Consider the following 18,825-nt stretch of genomic DNA (forward strand, 5'->3'; position numbering starts at 1 on the left):
TAAATTGGGGATAACTAAAACTTATATAAATTAGATAAATTTAGCTCAAGAAAAATTAAAATAGCATGAACCTTAAACCAACCAAAGTGATATGCAGTGACTGCTAATAAACTGAATTTAAGGGAAAAATTAATTCCTGCTTATTACGTAAATTTTTTAAAACAATTGTTTTCAGAAAACTAATTTTCTATCAGTATCCAGGTAATTTTTTTATTCATATATATTTATAATGTGACAAATATTCTTTTATCCTACTTTTAATGTTGTGTTTCATTTGGTCTATGATTTCTAAATTGCTATTGTTTTTGTAATTGTGACTTTTTAAAAATATTGATATGAATATTGTGACTTATTGCTATGTATAGGATATGAAATTTTTTCTATATTCTGTCAGTGGGCTTTCTGGAATAACTATTGAGCTCAGCTTTTTCTATATATTTTAACTATTTTTATTTATATTTTTAGCTCCTTACTTATTTTAATTTTTTCCTCTGTGTCCACTGATGTTGATTGTTTAAAAATTGAAATGGCAAACTAGTTTTTAATTAATTTTTGCAAATATTTTCAAGTATAATATTGTTTTCCAATTTTTAATTTACATAATTAAAAATGTTTGTAAATTATAATCTCATTAACGTGAATTAATTAATAAAAAGGTACTTCTTAATGCTGAATAATTCAAATTAACTTGGGAGCTATGTTGTATACATTAGACTAAAAAGTACAGCAATACCAATAAATTACAATAGTTAATTGATTTACTAATTTTTAACTTTGACTAAGCATTACGTACAAAAAATATAACTAAAATTCGCCTAACATTGTTTAACTATGGTGATCTACAGGAATAAGTTTAAGATTGGCCATTTCATCTTCATGCACTTTAATTTCCTGGATGTTATTTCCAAAGCATTTTGTGGAACAATTACTATGTAAGAGTTTGAAATTTGAAGTCTTACACTCTTATCTTATTAAACCTTTTTTGTTTATTTTGCTTCAGTAGATATTATTTCAAAACTTCATTCTTAAAACTGAACTTCTGGGTTATTTTGTATTCAAAGGCCCATACCATTCAGGAATTAAAACAGAAAACCTTTTTATCAGTATGAATCATATTTGCTCTTTTATTTGTTTACTTTTAAATTATCTTGTTTGCTGCCTTAAATTTTGCTTCTTTATAATATATTTTAAGTGACAATGGCAGATTAAATCAAGGATAACTAATCTGAATATAGTAATTGAATGACCAAAGTAACTAATAATGGCTGAAATTTAGATTGTAATATGTTAAATATTCAGTACGAAAATAGTAAAGATATTATTCATGAATAATGTAGACAGATTTTTTTTTTCAGGTGTTAAAATTATAATCTAAACCATGTATATAAATTCAAAATACATACCTTAGAATTAACTGTATTGTTTTGTAGATCAACTCAACTTGGTGGGGATCTTCCAGTAGACATATTTTGCACTCGTTTTGAAAGGCTTGATTTACAGAGAGTCTGCTTAAAAGATATTTTTCTATCGCCAAAGGGCTTAAAAGTGATGTTCTTATTATTTTGTAGATTTTATAAAGTAGGTTTTAATTCTTTCCAGTCTGCTTATAACTTTTCACTACTTGCTCTTGTGGCAGGAACTGTCAATAGCAAATGTAACATTACGATAATTCTTTTGTAGAGTCTAAATTATCTAAAAATAAATATCACAGGAAGTAATATGGTGTGATTGCTTTGCATCATCAAAATAAAATCTGTGTTTATTTTACAGTTATTTGTTTCCTGATTGAAGAATGGGAAATGCTTTAGTAAAATATCTTTTTACCATATTTTACAATCTGAATCCAAGGGAATCATCAAATTGTATTTTACAGTTTAATTTGTTCTACTTAAATGAAGGTATCAATAGTCAAAGTTTGCAAAACTTTTTGTACTTAAAAAAAAACTAAAGATTTTATTTACGCTTAACTGTTATCAATAAGACTGTCTATGGAACCGTATTGCAAAAACTATTGTTACAAGTTATAAACAGCAAAGTTTATATTCCATTATATTTATATCATCCATATGATCTGAAAATGGCTATATTGAGATAAAAAGGGAATTAATATATATTTCATGTACATGAAGTAAATGCAAAGTGTATAGTACATGTTGACCACAACACAGAGCAGAGCGTATGATATACACTCCACTTCATGATTGAAAGATATTTTATACAAAAATTTTTGATGATAAAATAATTTATTAAGCCCAATTAAATACATGACAAATGCTGAAAATATTTTTAAAACTGGAGCACAATGGATTTGTGGATTTCTGGTACAGACTTACCTTTTACATTACATTAATTCCTTAAAAATAAGAATAGTTTTCAACTAATAAGCTCCTTTACTTTATTACAGCACTGCATTATTATCAACAAATATAGTTTATATTCAAGTGGTGGTTTCACTCATTCCAAGGTTTCTTAAATTAGTACCTAAAACATCAGACCAATAGAAAAAGAAACATAAAATGCGGAATTCTACTAATTATTGTTATATAAATATATTTTTTATTTGTCTAGTTTTATATATTAATTTATTATATAAATTATATATTATCTGTACATCATTGTGCTATAAAAATCCAATATTAAGCAATGATGACAAAAAAACCAAATTAAAATATTTTCAAATATCTATTTAATCATCTACCTTCCAATTTTAAAAATCTTCCACTTAAGTTATCTGAAAGATACTTGCTACAGAACCACTATCATAAGAACTTTCTCTACAAAATAAAAAGGAATCATCAGAATCACTGCAATTGATACAAAATATTGATTATAACAAACATGAATAATAAGATTATTTATAAATATTATAATAAATGTCAGTAAAATGGATAACCGCCTCCTTCTTTTAACAGTCTGTTAAAAAAAAAATCAATAGGAAAAATACAAGTTAGGAAGAATTAGTTATGGAACATATATAAGAATTATTTTTATTAGATATCACAAATAAAATTATTAATATTATAAACAGTTATTGATAATATTTACAATACTATGATAAATATACTCTTTTTATACAATTAACTGAATATGTAAATAAACTAAATACACTGTATATAAAAATATCAACAGATTAGTATGTAATAAACAATAACTTGTTAACCTTTATAACAGTTAGGAATTTCATAAAATCTTTCTATGATTATAAACAGTAAAATTAGTAATTATTTAAAAAATTAAAATTATTAAACAATATTAGTATATAAGTAAATCAGCATTAAGCACAAGAAAGTCATTGTATAAAACTAATTTCTCATTACTGCAAATGTAAAAAAAAAAGTTAATAAAATTTCATTCTTCTGTTCTATAATAAACAAGATGTATTAAAAAAAATTTTCCACTTTTTTTGTTTACCTTTATTATAAAGTAATATTTTACATTTTAATTTTTCATAATAGTATCCTTTAAATTGTGTGAGGTAATTAAACAGAAATTAAAGCATTAACATGTATAATGCTTGGTAAAACTGGCACTTCAGTTAACCTTTTTATAATGATGGATGATAGTGTATGCTGTACGTGTATGTGAAAATAAATAAACTTAAGATATAAAAAAAAAACTATTTATAAATATAGAAATATCTGCTCCTACCCATGTTCAACTTAGCATTTGTACAGTATATATTATTTCAGATTAAATTCAATTTAAAAAGGAGCAGGTTTAACCTTATATATTTCTTCATTAAGGCTACTAGTTCACGCCTAACCTGTTCATTGCTTGTTTCACTTAAATCATCATTTTTAAGGGTTGTGAACCCTTAAAAATATTCAAATTTGGACCATCTAGGTAGATTCTGATAGAGATAAGAATCTATGCTTGGGAAAGACAGATCCCCAGAATTACATTTCTATCTTGAAGTATACCAAATTTCATAAGTAAATTTCTACCAGTTTCTAAGATTGCTAGTATAATCTACAGTTATATTCTCAAAAATATTAATTTTTAACATACACTAGATGAAAACTAATCTTGTTAGTACAAATTTGGTTTCTTGTAATAACACTTAAAAGTGTTTTGTTTTTTTTTTATCTGATGTTCTTTAATTGTCATCACAGATAATATCAGCTATTTAAGTTTCCAGTCTCTTTAATTTAATTGAATGGTTGTTAATTACATCTTAAAATTACTGAAAGTAGTTTTATACATTTAAGGTTTCACAGTAAAAACAAGGTTAGTCAAAAAATTTTAGAACTTTGTAGTACTATGTGGGATGTATCTGATTGTTAAGTATTATGTTACATAATAAAAATCATTATAACAAAGTTTGTGATAAAAAAAAACTGCAGTTAAAAATTACATTCTCAATCAGTGCATCTTAGGGGGAAAAATAAGAAATGTAATTTACTGGTCTGTTTATTACACTGTATTTTTGGCAGTAAAGGTTAATTCACTCAATGTTCTTTTCATGTGTGTACTGAATCTAAAATGTGATAAAATATTGGATTAAAAAAGCACAAGGCAGTTATTAAAGATTTATGCAGAAACACATTCAGTCTTTAGTAACTGAATGTGATAAAAACTTTTATTAAAAGTTAGGCACTTTTTTTAACTACTAAGTATGTGCAGTTCAAAACCAACCAGTTCATGATATCAAAATTCATGGATAAAAACATTTACATTAGGTATTTCATACAAATAAGTTACACTTAAAAGAACTTTCTATAAAATCTTTTAATTTAAAATCTAACAATCCTAGATGGTAATTTTTTATTGTTAAACAACTACCTTCAGTAAATACTGCAGAAAATATAAATAAAATACACTTATTTTTAACTAATAATTTATTTATACTTTTTCTGCAGAAATAATAAAGGATGTTTATTTAACAACTGAAATTGTAATTTTATGTAAAATTTTTTTAAATGGTTTCTGAAAACAATCTTATCTTCCAATTTATTCTATTAGCCAATTAGCACAGCTCTTTATTAAGCCTCCAGATCCACCACTAGATATTACTTCAAAGGATGAGATGAAATAACAATTTTGTGAATACACAGCCTGTGAGGTGTTATTTTTAAAAAAAATAAATTATTTAATTTTGTTCCAATAACAAAAATTATTGCTTGGATTTTTTTCTTCTCTCGTTTGGACCAACTAAGGGTCACAATGAATAGCATTCAATTTTCTGTCCTTCCAATATTTAATAATTCTTTTTCGATGATTCTTTCTTCTTTCTACTGTCCATGCTAGGCTTTGTAAGATGTTCTTTCCTTTGAAATTTAACTGCTGAAATCAATGTTCTGAAAAAAGATCAGTCCAATAAATGAAGATCCTTCTCGACTTCTTGAAACCATTTCGTTTAAGTTTTCAAAAAAGTTAAGTATTTGTTTTGTTAATCTACTGTTTTCCATTCTACACACAGATGACTGTAAAATTTTAATCTTCTTTTCCCCAAAAGTGATCAATTCTCCCAGCTTTTGCAAAGATCTTCCTCTTTTTTAACTTTATAGATTCCTTCCTCTATAATCGAACTATGCATTTTTCTTAGTATCTTTCTCTCCACTTTTCTAATTTTTTTTTTTGTAAAAAATTCAAACTTTCAGATTCATATGAAGCTGTAGATAAAATTATCGTCTTATAGTGTAAGTCTAGCATTTCTCAATACTGATTTTTTTATTATAAATTTGTGCTGTTACATGATAAGTTTTTTCTATCTTTTTTCTCTTTCATGCTTTCTACTTCTAGAACATTAAGACTTGATTACTTCTCTAAGGTATTTAGATATTCTTTTAATATTCTCATTAGGAGATATTTTAATTACACTGACTGAGCTTTTTGTGTTTGAAATCCATTCTATTTTTTCATATGAAATTAGAAATCCTGCTTTACTTGCTCATTTTTCTAATTCTACTAGTTTAGTTTTTCCTTCTTCTAAGTTGTTGGCAAAGATTACTAAATCATACACGAAAGCGAGATGATTGGTCGACAAAGATTTATTTTTAGTACCAAATTTTACAGAATCATAGATATTTAATTCTTTAAGCTCCCTGATCCATTCTCTAACCTTTTCCAAAGTACAATTATACAATATTGGGGACAGACTATCTCCCTGTCCTAGTTTTAATTTTAAAAGGATCAGAAATTGCTCCTAGAAATTTTAATTTAGAAAAAGTTCTTTTAAATGATTTTTTAATAATATTTACAATTTTTTTACAGACTAAATTCTTGGAAATCTTTGAAACATGATACTCCATGAATTGAATCATAAGCTTTTTTAAAGTCAACAAAAAATGCTACTCAATTTTGGTTTTTAACTTTATGGTACAGCAGAATTATTTTAAGACTGAAAATTTATTCAGCAAAACTTCTTCCTGATCGAAAACTCATCTGATACTCTTCTACTTCATTTTCACAGATTGGTTAAATTCTATTTAATAGAACCTTGGTTAAAATTTTCTATGATACTGACAAGGGAGAAACAACTCTATAGTTATTCAAATCTGCCTTATCGCCCTTTATAAGAAGTGGATGTATCAGTGCATTCTTCCAGTCATCTGGTATTTTCTCATTAACCCAGATTTCTTTATACATAAATTTTTAGTTCTTCAGGTAAAATATCAGGAGCAAATTTAAGCATCTCTGCAATAATGTTGTTATCTTCTTCGTTTGCTTTGTTTTTTAGAATTTTGGTTACTTCCTTAATCAGGCATTTGCTCAAGTGGCACATCAGGGAAGGCTCTACAGATGTATAGGGAAAATAAGATACCACCCATGGGCTAACACAGAAATCAGAAATCAAAATTTTGGTAACTTCCTTAATCTCTTTTTTGAGATTAAGTACCCTGGAAAGGTTTCTCTATCAGGCATGTACTCAAGTGGCACATCAGGGAAGGCTCTACAGATGTATAGGGTAAATAAGATACCACCCATGGGCTAACACAGAAATCAAAACCCAAACATGTCTGTTCCTGTAGCGAGCAGCATTTTGGTCAGCATCTGTTTCCCTTATTGGAGGCTGTTTGAAAATTCTAGAATTTATAATTCTAGTCTTAATGATGTTACCTTCTTGCCTGAAAGTCATCATTAAATTCAATGGTACAATGGAGAGTCTTTTTGAAAGAAATAGTTTTAATTATTAGTAATAGAATACAATAATGGTTTCCTAAATTTAGAACAGTATTGTATAAAAATTATAAATTTAATTTCTGAAAAGCAGGATAGAGTGAGATTCCTTGTTCTTTCTATGGTCTATTCATATATATAATTTTAAAACAATTTTTTGTAAGATTAACAACCACACAATTACTAAATATTATATGTATAATTTTAAGCATTTTCAAGTGCACTGCATCTCACATACAACCCATTTATTTAATCTAAGATTACACAGACATCTTATCTTCCTCACTGCTACATCCCTAGTACCTCACTTCTACCAAAACTATTTGTAATTCTGCTGTACCTAAATTTTATGTTCTTTTCTACTGAAGAAAAAATATTACACAATTCTGAAAATCTTTACATTACATGATGCTGCGCAACATATTTAGTGATTTTTAATTTAAAACTAAGTTATAAAAATAATGCAATTCTGTGTAGGTGCACCCTTTTTTCATTAAACTGTTATGATACCCATTATATTTATTCTATCGTTAACATAATATTTGTATTTCTTGAGTTGCTCTTATTCTTGTTTCACTTATCAGAATTTTTATATTTTTTGAAGCAGTAATTTAAAAAAATAAGGTTAAAATACATTTTTAAATATATTAGTGCAAAATATGATGTACATAAACTGAATTACTTGTAAATTACAATAAAAATCTTATTTTAGTAATAAAATCAATTCATATTAACTTAGAATTATTTTTTTCATGTAAAAATCTTTAGTTGGTAAGGATGTCTGAATAATAGGAAAGAAAGCAAAAAAAATTGTAAATGTAATATTGAAGCTACAACTCTCACCTCATTATACTGGCCATCTCCATCCACTTTTAACAGTGCACAAATACTCAAAATACTGTTACTTAAAACTGGCTTCATTAATATCTTTTAAAAACAAATTTTTACAAAATTAATTTTTTTAAATATTTTTTTCTGTCAAAATTTGATTACTTCATTAATGTTATATTTATTAACAGACACATATTTAATTAATGTACTGCAAATAAATAGAATGCTAATATTAGTTAATGAAACATTCTTATAATTATGAAATGAATGACAAACATTTCTGACCACTAAATATTTGCTTATATAAATATAATTAACATTTAATAAAGTATCTTGATTCTTCTTTGGAATAGGGCTGTCTTGTTACCTTATTATAAATAAGGTAACAATACAGTAAAAATGGTAAACAAGTAAACAAGACAGGTAAAATGTTGTGAACAAGAGATCTAAATCTATCTATATCCAGTACTAAGATCTAGTAGTGGCAAATACAAAAACCACTTCTTAAACCAAATGTTTTAAAGAGAGGATGAGGGATACAAGTCACCTGTACTCCTTGACCATTAAACTATAGCTGATATGTTCAATTTATTTGTTTAACTAATTTGAGCTGCTTTCTTTAGTATTACCTCTTATGATAAATTTTACATTTCAACAACTAATTTAGCTGTTATTTTATTGCTTATTATAGTTCCTTATTTAGAAGTTTAGACTCTGAAACATAACCATATCAGACTCAGAAGAAAGTCTTCCTAATCAATTTGAAGGTATATAAGGCATGTTTTTAAGATAAGTTATATAAATTATATTCTTAGTTTTTCATTGCCTGTAGTCTAGGCCTAACTACTTTATGAGGTTTACAGATAATACCAATAAAGATGTAACCTATAGTGATAGCATAGAGGAGATTTCCAGTAAATCTTACTCTTTCGAAGGTAAGCCTAATATATTATTTGCTAACAAGTTAAATAAAGGAATTGTTTTACAATACTGTTTGTTTTCTTTCCTTGACATTTCTCTCAAAATTGTGTTGAGGTTGTTATATTTAGCAACAATTCTCCTCTCTATTTAATAAAAATGTAATTTACAGAAATGTTCTGTTATATCAATGTGATTGAGGAATCAATGTAAAATACTTTTTGATAAGTATTGCGGTCTCAGCAACTGGGAATCACAATCGTCATATTTAAATTCTGCAGTTGTTTTGGATGATTCAGTCAAGATAAAGATAATGCAATTTGTGGTAAATCTGCAAGCAGCAAGTATTACCAATCAGAAACAAGTGTGTGTAAAAAGATTTTTTTTAAAACTCTTTATATTTCAAACCAGCGTATCTATCACTAATGTTATAATTAAGAAAAAGAAAAAATCAGAAAGTGGTATTTTACCTCAAGATAAATGGGCCACAAAGCTAAACATATAAAACTTCCCAGGAAAAGGTGGATTTGGTTAAGGAACATATTTCACTGTTACTATGTTATAGAGCCACTATTTGAAGCTACAAACCCCAAACAGGAAATATCTGAATAGTGACTAACATCTAACTAAATTTTATGATTTGTATCAGGAATTTTGTCAAGAAACTGTCAAACAGCCTACGACTATATCTTTGTATATGTTTTTAACACAAGCTATAATCTCAGTTTTCACAAATCTCAGTAACAAGTGACAAACTATAAAACACTATTGAACATGGATCAACTATTGCAAAAAATCCTGCTATTAAGGAAAAAGAGCTCCATCTGTGTAAAGCAGTAAGTGATAGATCTGCCATGACACAGGATAAAGAACAATGTAAAACCAATTCTATCCATATTGCAATGCAGTCTGACCTTCAAAAAATGTTGCCAATACCGGTTTTAATGCATACTACTCTAGGCAGCTTTGGATGTACAACTTATACGTACAGTCTTTCAAAGTCTTGCTATAGGGAATGCATGTATGTTTTTATGGCATGAGGGTCAAACAGCAAGACTGTGAAGAAATCATGTCTTGTTTTTAAATATATATTAATTCACTGGCCCCTACAGTTACACACCTAACAGCTTTCAGTAATGATTGTGGGGGACAAAATAAGAGCCAATTTACAGTCAAATTCTTGATGAATGTTGTTAATATGACTATTATAGAAACTGTATTCCACATGTTCCTCCTATAAGGACATTCTTCTAATGATTATGACCATGATTTCACTACCATTGAAAATGTAATAAAAAATAAAGGACGATGTGTGTTCATTCCAGAACACTGGGCATAGATTGTTGCCGAAAGTAACTCTTGGTAACATATGAAAGAGGACCTCCTTCACTACTTTTGATGAGGTACAATACCTTTATGTTAAATCAGTTTGATATAAAGCATGCAATGGCTGCACAACAAAATGAACAAACCATACACACTTTTCTACAAAAGAACATTCAATGAAGACATGCCATTCTTAAAGTGCAATGTAGTATGAAGATCTCCTAATGAACTCCTCTATGATCACTAGCAAAGAGAAAAAAAATATCAATTTTTTACTGTTATTTCCCCATAGAAGACGACTTTTACAAGTCACTTACTGTGGATGATAATGAACAAGTAGTAGTACAAACTAGACAGCAAACCTCACAAAGAAGAGCTGAACAACAGAAGTCTGGTGAGACTGATATCTCAATGTAAATGGAGGAAGAACCTGAAGTGGACAATATTTATGACAGTGACTTGGACTAAATCACAGCAATGCAAGAAATATTGTTAGAGTTCTGACTTAATTTACTTGTTTATAGTAAAATTATAATAAATACAATAATTGATCTTACTTAAAACCTATTAGCTTTATTGCACCTCCTTTTACATTTGCAGGACAAGAGTACAAGTGTGACTTCTTATTTCATAATGGATGATAAAAGTCAAAATATGAGTTATATTCAAACACAGTTCTATAATCTAATTTTAAAACCCTTTGTTTGTAAAGATTATAACATTTTCACTCTTCCTTTTTTACTTAGAATTAAATTTTTCCATTAACCTTTAAACTTGATTTTCTCAAAAACCGATATTTGGCACTGTTTCCCTTGACCTCTAGGCCCTTCAATTACTTAATCCCAAAGCCAGCATATCCAAAAGTTTTGGAAATTCACTTGTTTATCATGTTTTTCATTTAGCAAAGTGCTTAAACCACGAGCACAATTTTCTTCAAATTCTTATAATTATTACACTTGTAAAATGAGGATTTATTTCAAAACCAATCAATCTGCAGAACTTCACAATTTCATGGCTAGTTGAACAGTACCATGCTTCTCTACCTTTTAAATTTATGTATTTATTTTTTAAATGTTCATAAATTATGCTTTATATGTATTTTGTTTAAGTTTATGAATCTTGTAACATTACTTTTGCTACATACAGCTCTAAAAGTTGATTAAACGTATATCAACTTTAATATAATGGGATTAAATCTATCTTTATAATATTAAGTGTAATTTTGAAATAAGTTTTTACTTTATAATTACACTGAATACATTTTTTAATCTACCTTAATTATTTTCTAATCAAAGTTAATCAAATTCCTTGTGTAAGTAATGAATAAAAAGACCAAAATATTAATGAACTGAAAAATTAAAAAAAATATTATGAACTGAAAAAAGGGGTAAGCAGTAAAATTCTTTAATAAGCAGTTTTAAGGCAGCAGATAGCTATTAATAAAGAAATAAACAGCAGAATAATGGGCTGACTTATGTTCAGAATCAAATGTTTAAAAAATGTTAAGATTATAGCACAAAGCTAATAATGTCTGTTTTAAAAGAGAAAAACTTTTACACAGTCAAATTCCAATACAGTGTACACTCTTGAGTAATGTAAGTTTTGAATGTTTGTGTTTCAGTAAAAAGAAGGTAGAAAAAAATTATCTAAGAATTTGCTGAAGCAATTGATAAATTATCAGTTAAAGCATTTCATAAATTTCTATGCTAAAAAGATGAGAGAATAGTAATATTTTTCTTAGATTTATAAAAAAAAAGTTGTCAGATCAATGAATGTATTACAAAACCAACTATTTCAAAACAATATTTTTGGTCAATCAAAATGTCTTCAAACTAAGGAAAACATATTCATCTACCTGTGGAATGAGAGAAAAATTATTGAAAAGATTCTAATGTGGCTAGCATTGGTGTATTTTATTGACAGTGCGCATAAACTGTTTTATTTACGTCTGTTGATTTGGCTGGAATAAATTTATCACCTGGGAAAAATTGTTTAATCTTTAACTAAAAATATTTCTACTCAAATACAAACTACAGAAGTTATATATTTACTGTTATTTTGCATTTCTTTTTATCAATGAACCAGATTTTGTCAAGTAGAGAAAATAGTTAAAAAAAAAATAGTAATAACAGTGAACCTAGTAGATTATCTAAAAGTATTTTCAAAATGTGGGACTGATATTACATTACTAGAGATAAAAAATTTTACATTTAAAAAAACCCCAAATATCTCATGTGATATTTCCAATTGACCAGATTAAGCAGTTCTTTTCATTAAAAAAGAGAAATATTAATTATTTGAGGAAAAGCTGATCAAAGATAACAGAAAATATTTGCAAAATTAGTTTCAGAAGAGGGTAAAAAATTTTCTTTATTCTTTTCAATGATGTATTAAGCATTTTAACATTATAAAAAATTAAAGTTTAGAATGAATTCTACACTGTAAAAGTCAGTATACTTATAGTTTATTTTAATTTTTTTAAATCTGATTCCAGGTAAATTTTAGTCATAAATCCAAACTTTTATCTGGAGCAGAAAAAATATTATTATGGAACTTAATTTACAGAAAATTGGATTATTAACAAAGCATACAGAAACATCTTTTTTATTGCTAATGATGAAAGATGAAAATAGTGATAAATATGAAGAAGAAGAAGACCCATAATGTACATAAAAAATATTATTGACTAAAATAAAATTTTATACCAAATTGTTATTACCTTGTATAATAAATAAATTTTGACTAATAATTTTTACAAAATATGTTATGTAAATCAGGATGTAACTTTATTTTTAATCTTGTACATTTCAAAACCAGCCAACTCCAAATTTCTTTCCAAAACTGGCCACCTCCAAACTAAAATTTGAAATAAAAATCAACTGGTGACTATATAATTATAAAATTTCACAGTTAAATATAGTTTAACAGTATTAAATTATTGTAGCATTATGATTTTATCATGTTAATGAAAAAACCATTTTTACTGTCTCTTGAAAAATGTATAAAAATTACTAAATATTGTCAGTCTGTTGAATAGCATAGACCCAGTTATTGTTTATATTGAAATTTATAAACACCTTTTATATAGACATAAAAAAAGGTGCTCGTTACAAGACTGAGGAATTCTATAATGGAAATGTTATCAGAATAGATATGAAATGAAGTTAATGGATAATAAAGATAACTAATTTTGTGTAATGATTTACAATATTGCTTGCTTTAGAAAAAAAACACTTAAAATCCAAGTCCAAGTTCTACACTGGTCATGGATACTAAGGACTGAATGCTATCTTGGATTATTATTAATTAAAATTTGATGCCGAGTGAAAATCTCAAACTTTATTTGATGGAGTGAACAAAGTGAGTGATACGCAAGCAAAGTAGTGAAAAGACTGAAAATTAATCTTATTAGTCAGTATCAGAGATGCATAAAGATACATTTAATGGACTTATTAAAATGACTGCAATATGACAACTGTTACAGGAAAACCTCTGTTTCAAGATAACTGGAGTTGTAACTGCAACTCTAAGGCAAAATTCTTTTCAAGACAATAATATTGTACTATTTGAATCCAGAATTGGTTATGAGAAAAACCTATTTAAAAAAAAAAAAATTGAACTTGCAACTGAAATGGAGAATTGAATATAACTTTTAGTCGGTGCCGACACTGCAGTTGTATGATCTTTCTATCCCCAAGAAACTGAATCCAGGGCAGCAACTTATGTACAACTTAATTTATTGACTGCACACTTTTAGATCGATCTCTTTCATTAAACTACACACCAACATAAACTTACGTAAACAATATTTCAAAATGTTATAATTAAAAGGTAGAGATTCATAGCACTGAACACTGAATGAAATGAAATTTTTAAATCTTAACAAAATGACAAAACACATTGATGATATTGAAAAACAGTTGAGTTAATAGAAATACAATGACAAAATCAACTGTAATGATAAAATGTAACTGTTTTAAAAAAGTATCAATTGTAAGAAAATTGGCTATGACCTTGCACAACAATGTGTAACTCTTGTTTAAAAACTTATGAAACTGTTCCCATCCAAGTCATTATGCATCAGTAAGATAAAAAAAAGTATTACACTATTCCAAAGAAGGCTTATCACTTCATTATATTTATTTCAAATAAATATTAGTAAATAATAGACATGAAATTTCACAGAATTTTACTTAAGAACCTTACATAACCTCTTTGTTACATATACCATCAAATATTTTTAATTCAACAAGAAAATTATATAATACTATCATGTTTACGCTTCTCATAATGTTTATTTAAGCTATTTTTAATAGTATTTAAAAAACTGTGGGTTTTAAATTTGACTATATTTATATAATCTGTTTCAAAATATATGTTAAAATATATCTGAACTCGATATATGAGCAAATGGACAGTTCAATATTTAATCATTTCATTAATACTTTTTTATAGTTTGAAAATGGAGAATTTAATGGATATCTTTAAATTTTCCGCAAGTTCAATAATTTTACATGAGATTAACACTATTATATTAAGATACATATTGAAAAAAATTATTATTTTTTTAGCAATAAAAAATTTATAACTAAAATTACAAAATTTTCTTATGCACGAGAAAATTTATAATTGTATAAGAGTTGTTATAAATAGAATTTTTCTAAAGCTCTCACAAAAAATTGTAATGTAAGATTGGAAGACTAGGAGGAACCATTTTTTTGAAATTAAACAGCCATAAAAAATATAAACTACATTGGCCGCACAAACTGAATAATTAAACAACTACACATAATTTTTAAATTTGATTATCTGATTGCTGTACAAAATAACTTCTCAGGCCAAAATTAAAAGCATCTTGTTTCTCTAAAACTGCTGTTTCAGAAATTCCAACCTGAAAATATAATTTTTATAAAAAGTTTTTGATGATAATGCAAAGAAGATTTTAAAATGTTAATAAAATTATCAACAGCCTGCACTATTATAGTGCAGGCTCCAATTCTATGAATACGATCAAGCATATGGTTTCTGCTTGAGTGAATCAAAGTAATGGCAGCATCAAACAAGTGAAAATAATGCTAATAAGTTTAAACTTTGTGGATTGCTATAAAATTAACAAGGTTCAATATGAAAAATGTTAAGTGTTATCAACGAAGTCCAAAGTATTTGTAATGTTAAAAAATACATTTCCATATGCTAGGGACAATAATTTTTAGGTCAACTGTTAGAAGTATAAAAATATATTACTGATACTAAAACCCAATACAATTCAGTTGTAATTATCAGCAGATATTACATTATTAAGACAATGAATAAATATTAAAAAAGCATTAGAAAAAATAAAACAATATATTTAAAAATGACTCACTTTCTAACAAATATTTAAAAACATGCTTCTTAAAAAGATTCTCAAAACTACGATTACGATGCAGTTCCTTCCTCAGTGGTTTTCCAGATGGCCCACCTTCAATGTTAATGAGGAAGAAAGTGAAGTATAGTCCTGGGAGGTATTCTACAAACATTTTTCTATTTATTTAGATGGTATCTTATTAAATTAATTTTTTTATAAAAATCTAGATCAAATTTCATCATGCTTCTTTGAAAACAAAATTAAAACACTTTTCAATTATGAAAATTATGATAAAACTTAGAACCTTGTCATTTAATGTATTTCTCATGCTATTATGTTCCTATATTTAGATAAATGGAAGGATTTCTTTTCAATGAAACATGAACAAAATAGAGACCTGCTCCATAAATTTATATTATTATTCCTATTAAGAAATAATTATTCACTAGCATTGAATGTTACCAAATTACCTTATTCTTGACCTTCAATACGCACACGAAAGTAAGAATTTACAGACAGCAGTGATAAAATATACCATTAAAAATCATAATAATGATTACTAGCCATGTATCGGCGACGCTAACCTAGTAGGTGTGCTCATATTTCTTGCCGTCCTCAATCTAATTTCACGTCTACCTTCTTCAGCTTGTTTATCAAGTTGTTCCTTCATGACAAGCATTTCTCTAGTTCGCTGATACACAGGATCTTGAGGTCTCATACTCGGATTCCATCGACAATATAATCCTCGCCACAGTTGTATATAGCGCATACTTGCGACTGGGACTAAAGCTTGTTGCTGAGGGTAATAAAGTGGATTACGATATAAATCAAGCGAACTGTTTATCATGGCCCATAATGATACAGTACGTTGTTTAACTTCTTCCACCACTCTTTCACGATCACTAGAAGAAATGTAAAAGAACTTTATATGATATATTTATGTTAATTAAAAGAAAATTACAATAATTTAACTGATGTTTAAATAAAAGAAAAACTAATCTATGAATACATATTAGAAAATGTATATTATAAGATCAACCATGGCCATAGTTGATCTGACAAAATACCAGTTAATCCTAGCGACATAGCCCACCTCAAGAATAAACATATAATACAAGACATAACAAGAAACATGTGGTGTGAAATGTTGTCAAGTTATTTACTTCACTAAACCAAATACACGGTAACATATCAGCATGCTTAGCCCAAATAAAATCCAAGTGATATTCGGTCCTACAATTAAAAATTTCACTTTGTTCACCAGGGACTGGCTGAATTATTTATATCACTGATCTCAGAAAAGGCAAATATTTAATTGGTGGTACTTGTACATCTCACATGTTTTAAATGCATATAACCATAAGAAAGACTGGGGCAGATACAGAAAATCAACAAAGTAATATGCTACCTTCCTCATTAAATAATGCATTACATACAACATCCTTAAATGGGGAAAAACTGACGTATGCAGTCCTATTACAATACTTATTACAGTACTAGTATAATATATAATTTATTATTTTCTTTTCATGTTTTCACTGCACTCCATAATTTATATTTAAATAAGTAATTAAAACAAAACAATTTTTTCCTGGATGCACAATGAAGTGACATTATCAGTGCCTGGACACAAATAACCATAAGAAATGATTAAAAATTAACAACTATAATTTCCCTTGAAAATTAAAATGATGTAAGACACCTATGCAGAATGCTAGGTTCAAAAGAAACACAATATCAAAAATCTAGCATGAAACAATAAAACTGCTGAACATCAAAAGGCAGAAGCATACATGTTTTAATCAAATGCCTGGATTCAGATCACAGCCTTAAGAAATTGTAAGACATTAAACAACATCAATACATTGTTACCTAAGCTATTTCAAATGTTAAGCCCAAGTTTATACTTCTGATGCAATACCACATAACAGACACAGTCCACAAGGATATGGTGCACCATTAGTTGGCAGTTGCAGTGAATACAAACGGATGCATCAGTCCGAGTTATAAGATAGCCATAGTGAGCCTTGTGTGCCCTAATCGCAAACAGAACCTCCTCACAACAGTTATTCCTACATGAAGAGCCCCACGGTGACACAGTGTTCTTAACAAGTTTATTGTTGATGGTAGAATTCCATTCACATTTTGCCACTCATCATGAACCACCCTATTCAGAAAACAAGTATGATCATTCAAAACAACATGATTAGTAAAAGGGACTAAAATAATAACAACAAACAGGCCTCTTTTGCAGCACGATCAGCATGCTCATTGCCTGAAATTCCAATATGACTAGGGATCCGGCAGAAGCTCACGGTTGTGTTACGCTGAGTCATTTCAGAGATAACAGACTGTATATAACAGGCAAACATGTGTGTCAGAGTGCTGGGCTAAGTATACTTAAGGCCTTGTTAATAGCATACAGCTCCGCAACGAAAACACTGGAAATGCAGGGAGAGCCAAACACGAAAGTTCTATTGGCAACCACAAAACCACAACCAACAGAATTATTGTGTCTAGAGCTATCTATGTACATTATAGCATCTGGATTCACTATTTACAATATTAAAAAATTTCTCATAAGATAACTGGATTTGTGCCCATTTTTTGTTATAGACTGATGTAATTATATATTTAGAGATAAGAAAAGCTGATGAACTCTGATGGCTAGAGGAGCAGCAGATCTTGGCCGTTCCTCATATCAATTAACATGCTGGTTGGAGGATACTTCCCCAAAGGTAGGATGATTTGGTTAAACTTTAATGCAAGCTACGTAGGAGCATATCATTTGGTTCTGTCTATTCGAAAGAGATGGTTCACCACTGTCCACTAGTAGACTTACCATGGAGCTTGAGCGAAACAAGCCTGTAGCAAGACTGATAAATGAATGATGAACTCCATGCATTGAGCATATTTAGTGCGGTTGCCTGAGCGGACAAATAAGTCATGCATTGCATGACTTATTTGTCATGCAATGCATGACTGTAGAAGCACAACACGTATATTCAATCAGCACACCAATGAGTATTAGATAGAACTCTAAGCTTGTCTAGCATTTTGAAACATTTTACCTTCAGATTCTTTAAATGTGTTACCCCATTAGTCATTGGTCAAACCACATTCCTAAAAATGTAACCTGCAGGCATGCAACTGGTTCACCATGAAGAAACAGTTGAGGTTCAACATATTCCCTCAAGCGTGAAAAGCATATGCATTTCATTTTCTCTGGAGAAAACATGATTCCAATCATTTTATACCACAATTCTAAATGGATTATTGTGTTT

General features: G+C 28.1%; 1 protein-coding gene across 6 annotated transcripts in view; it reads right to left on the reverse strand.

Annotated features, from left to right (window-relative positions):
- Positions 1–2,230: 2,230 nt before the first annotated feature.
- mtm (phosphatidylinositol-3-phosphate phosphatase) overlaps positions 2,231–18,825 on the reverse strand; it is a 74,618-nt gene continuing 58,023 nt past the window's right edge. The window contains exons 12-14 of one of the 6 annotated variants that reach the window (XR_012757263.1): positions 16,126–16,443; positions 7,963–8,046; positions 2,231–2,481 (exon numbers count right to left, since the gene is read on the reverse strand). Coding sequence is in view for 5 of the 6 variants with exons in the window: in XM_075371963.1 (XP_075228078.1) it covers positions 8,098–8,158; positions 16,126–16,443 (379 nt within the window). In the remaining variant the exon portion in view is untranslated. The other 5 variants (XM_075371963.1, XM_075371967.1, XM_075371964.1 and 2 more) reach the window with 5 other exon arrangements.

The sequence above is a fragment of the Lycorma delicatula genome, chromosome 7 (genome assembly GCF_047948215.1).
Source record: "Lycorma delicatula isolate Av1 chromosome 7, ASM4794821v1, whole genome shotgun sequence".
Taxonomy (NCBI): Eukaryota; Metazoa; Arthropoda; class Insecta; order Hemiptera; family Fulgoridae; genus Lycorma; species Lycorma delicatula.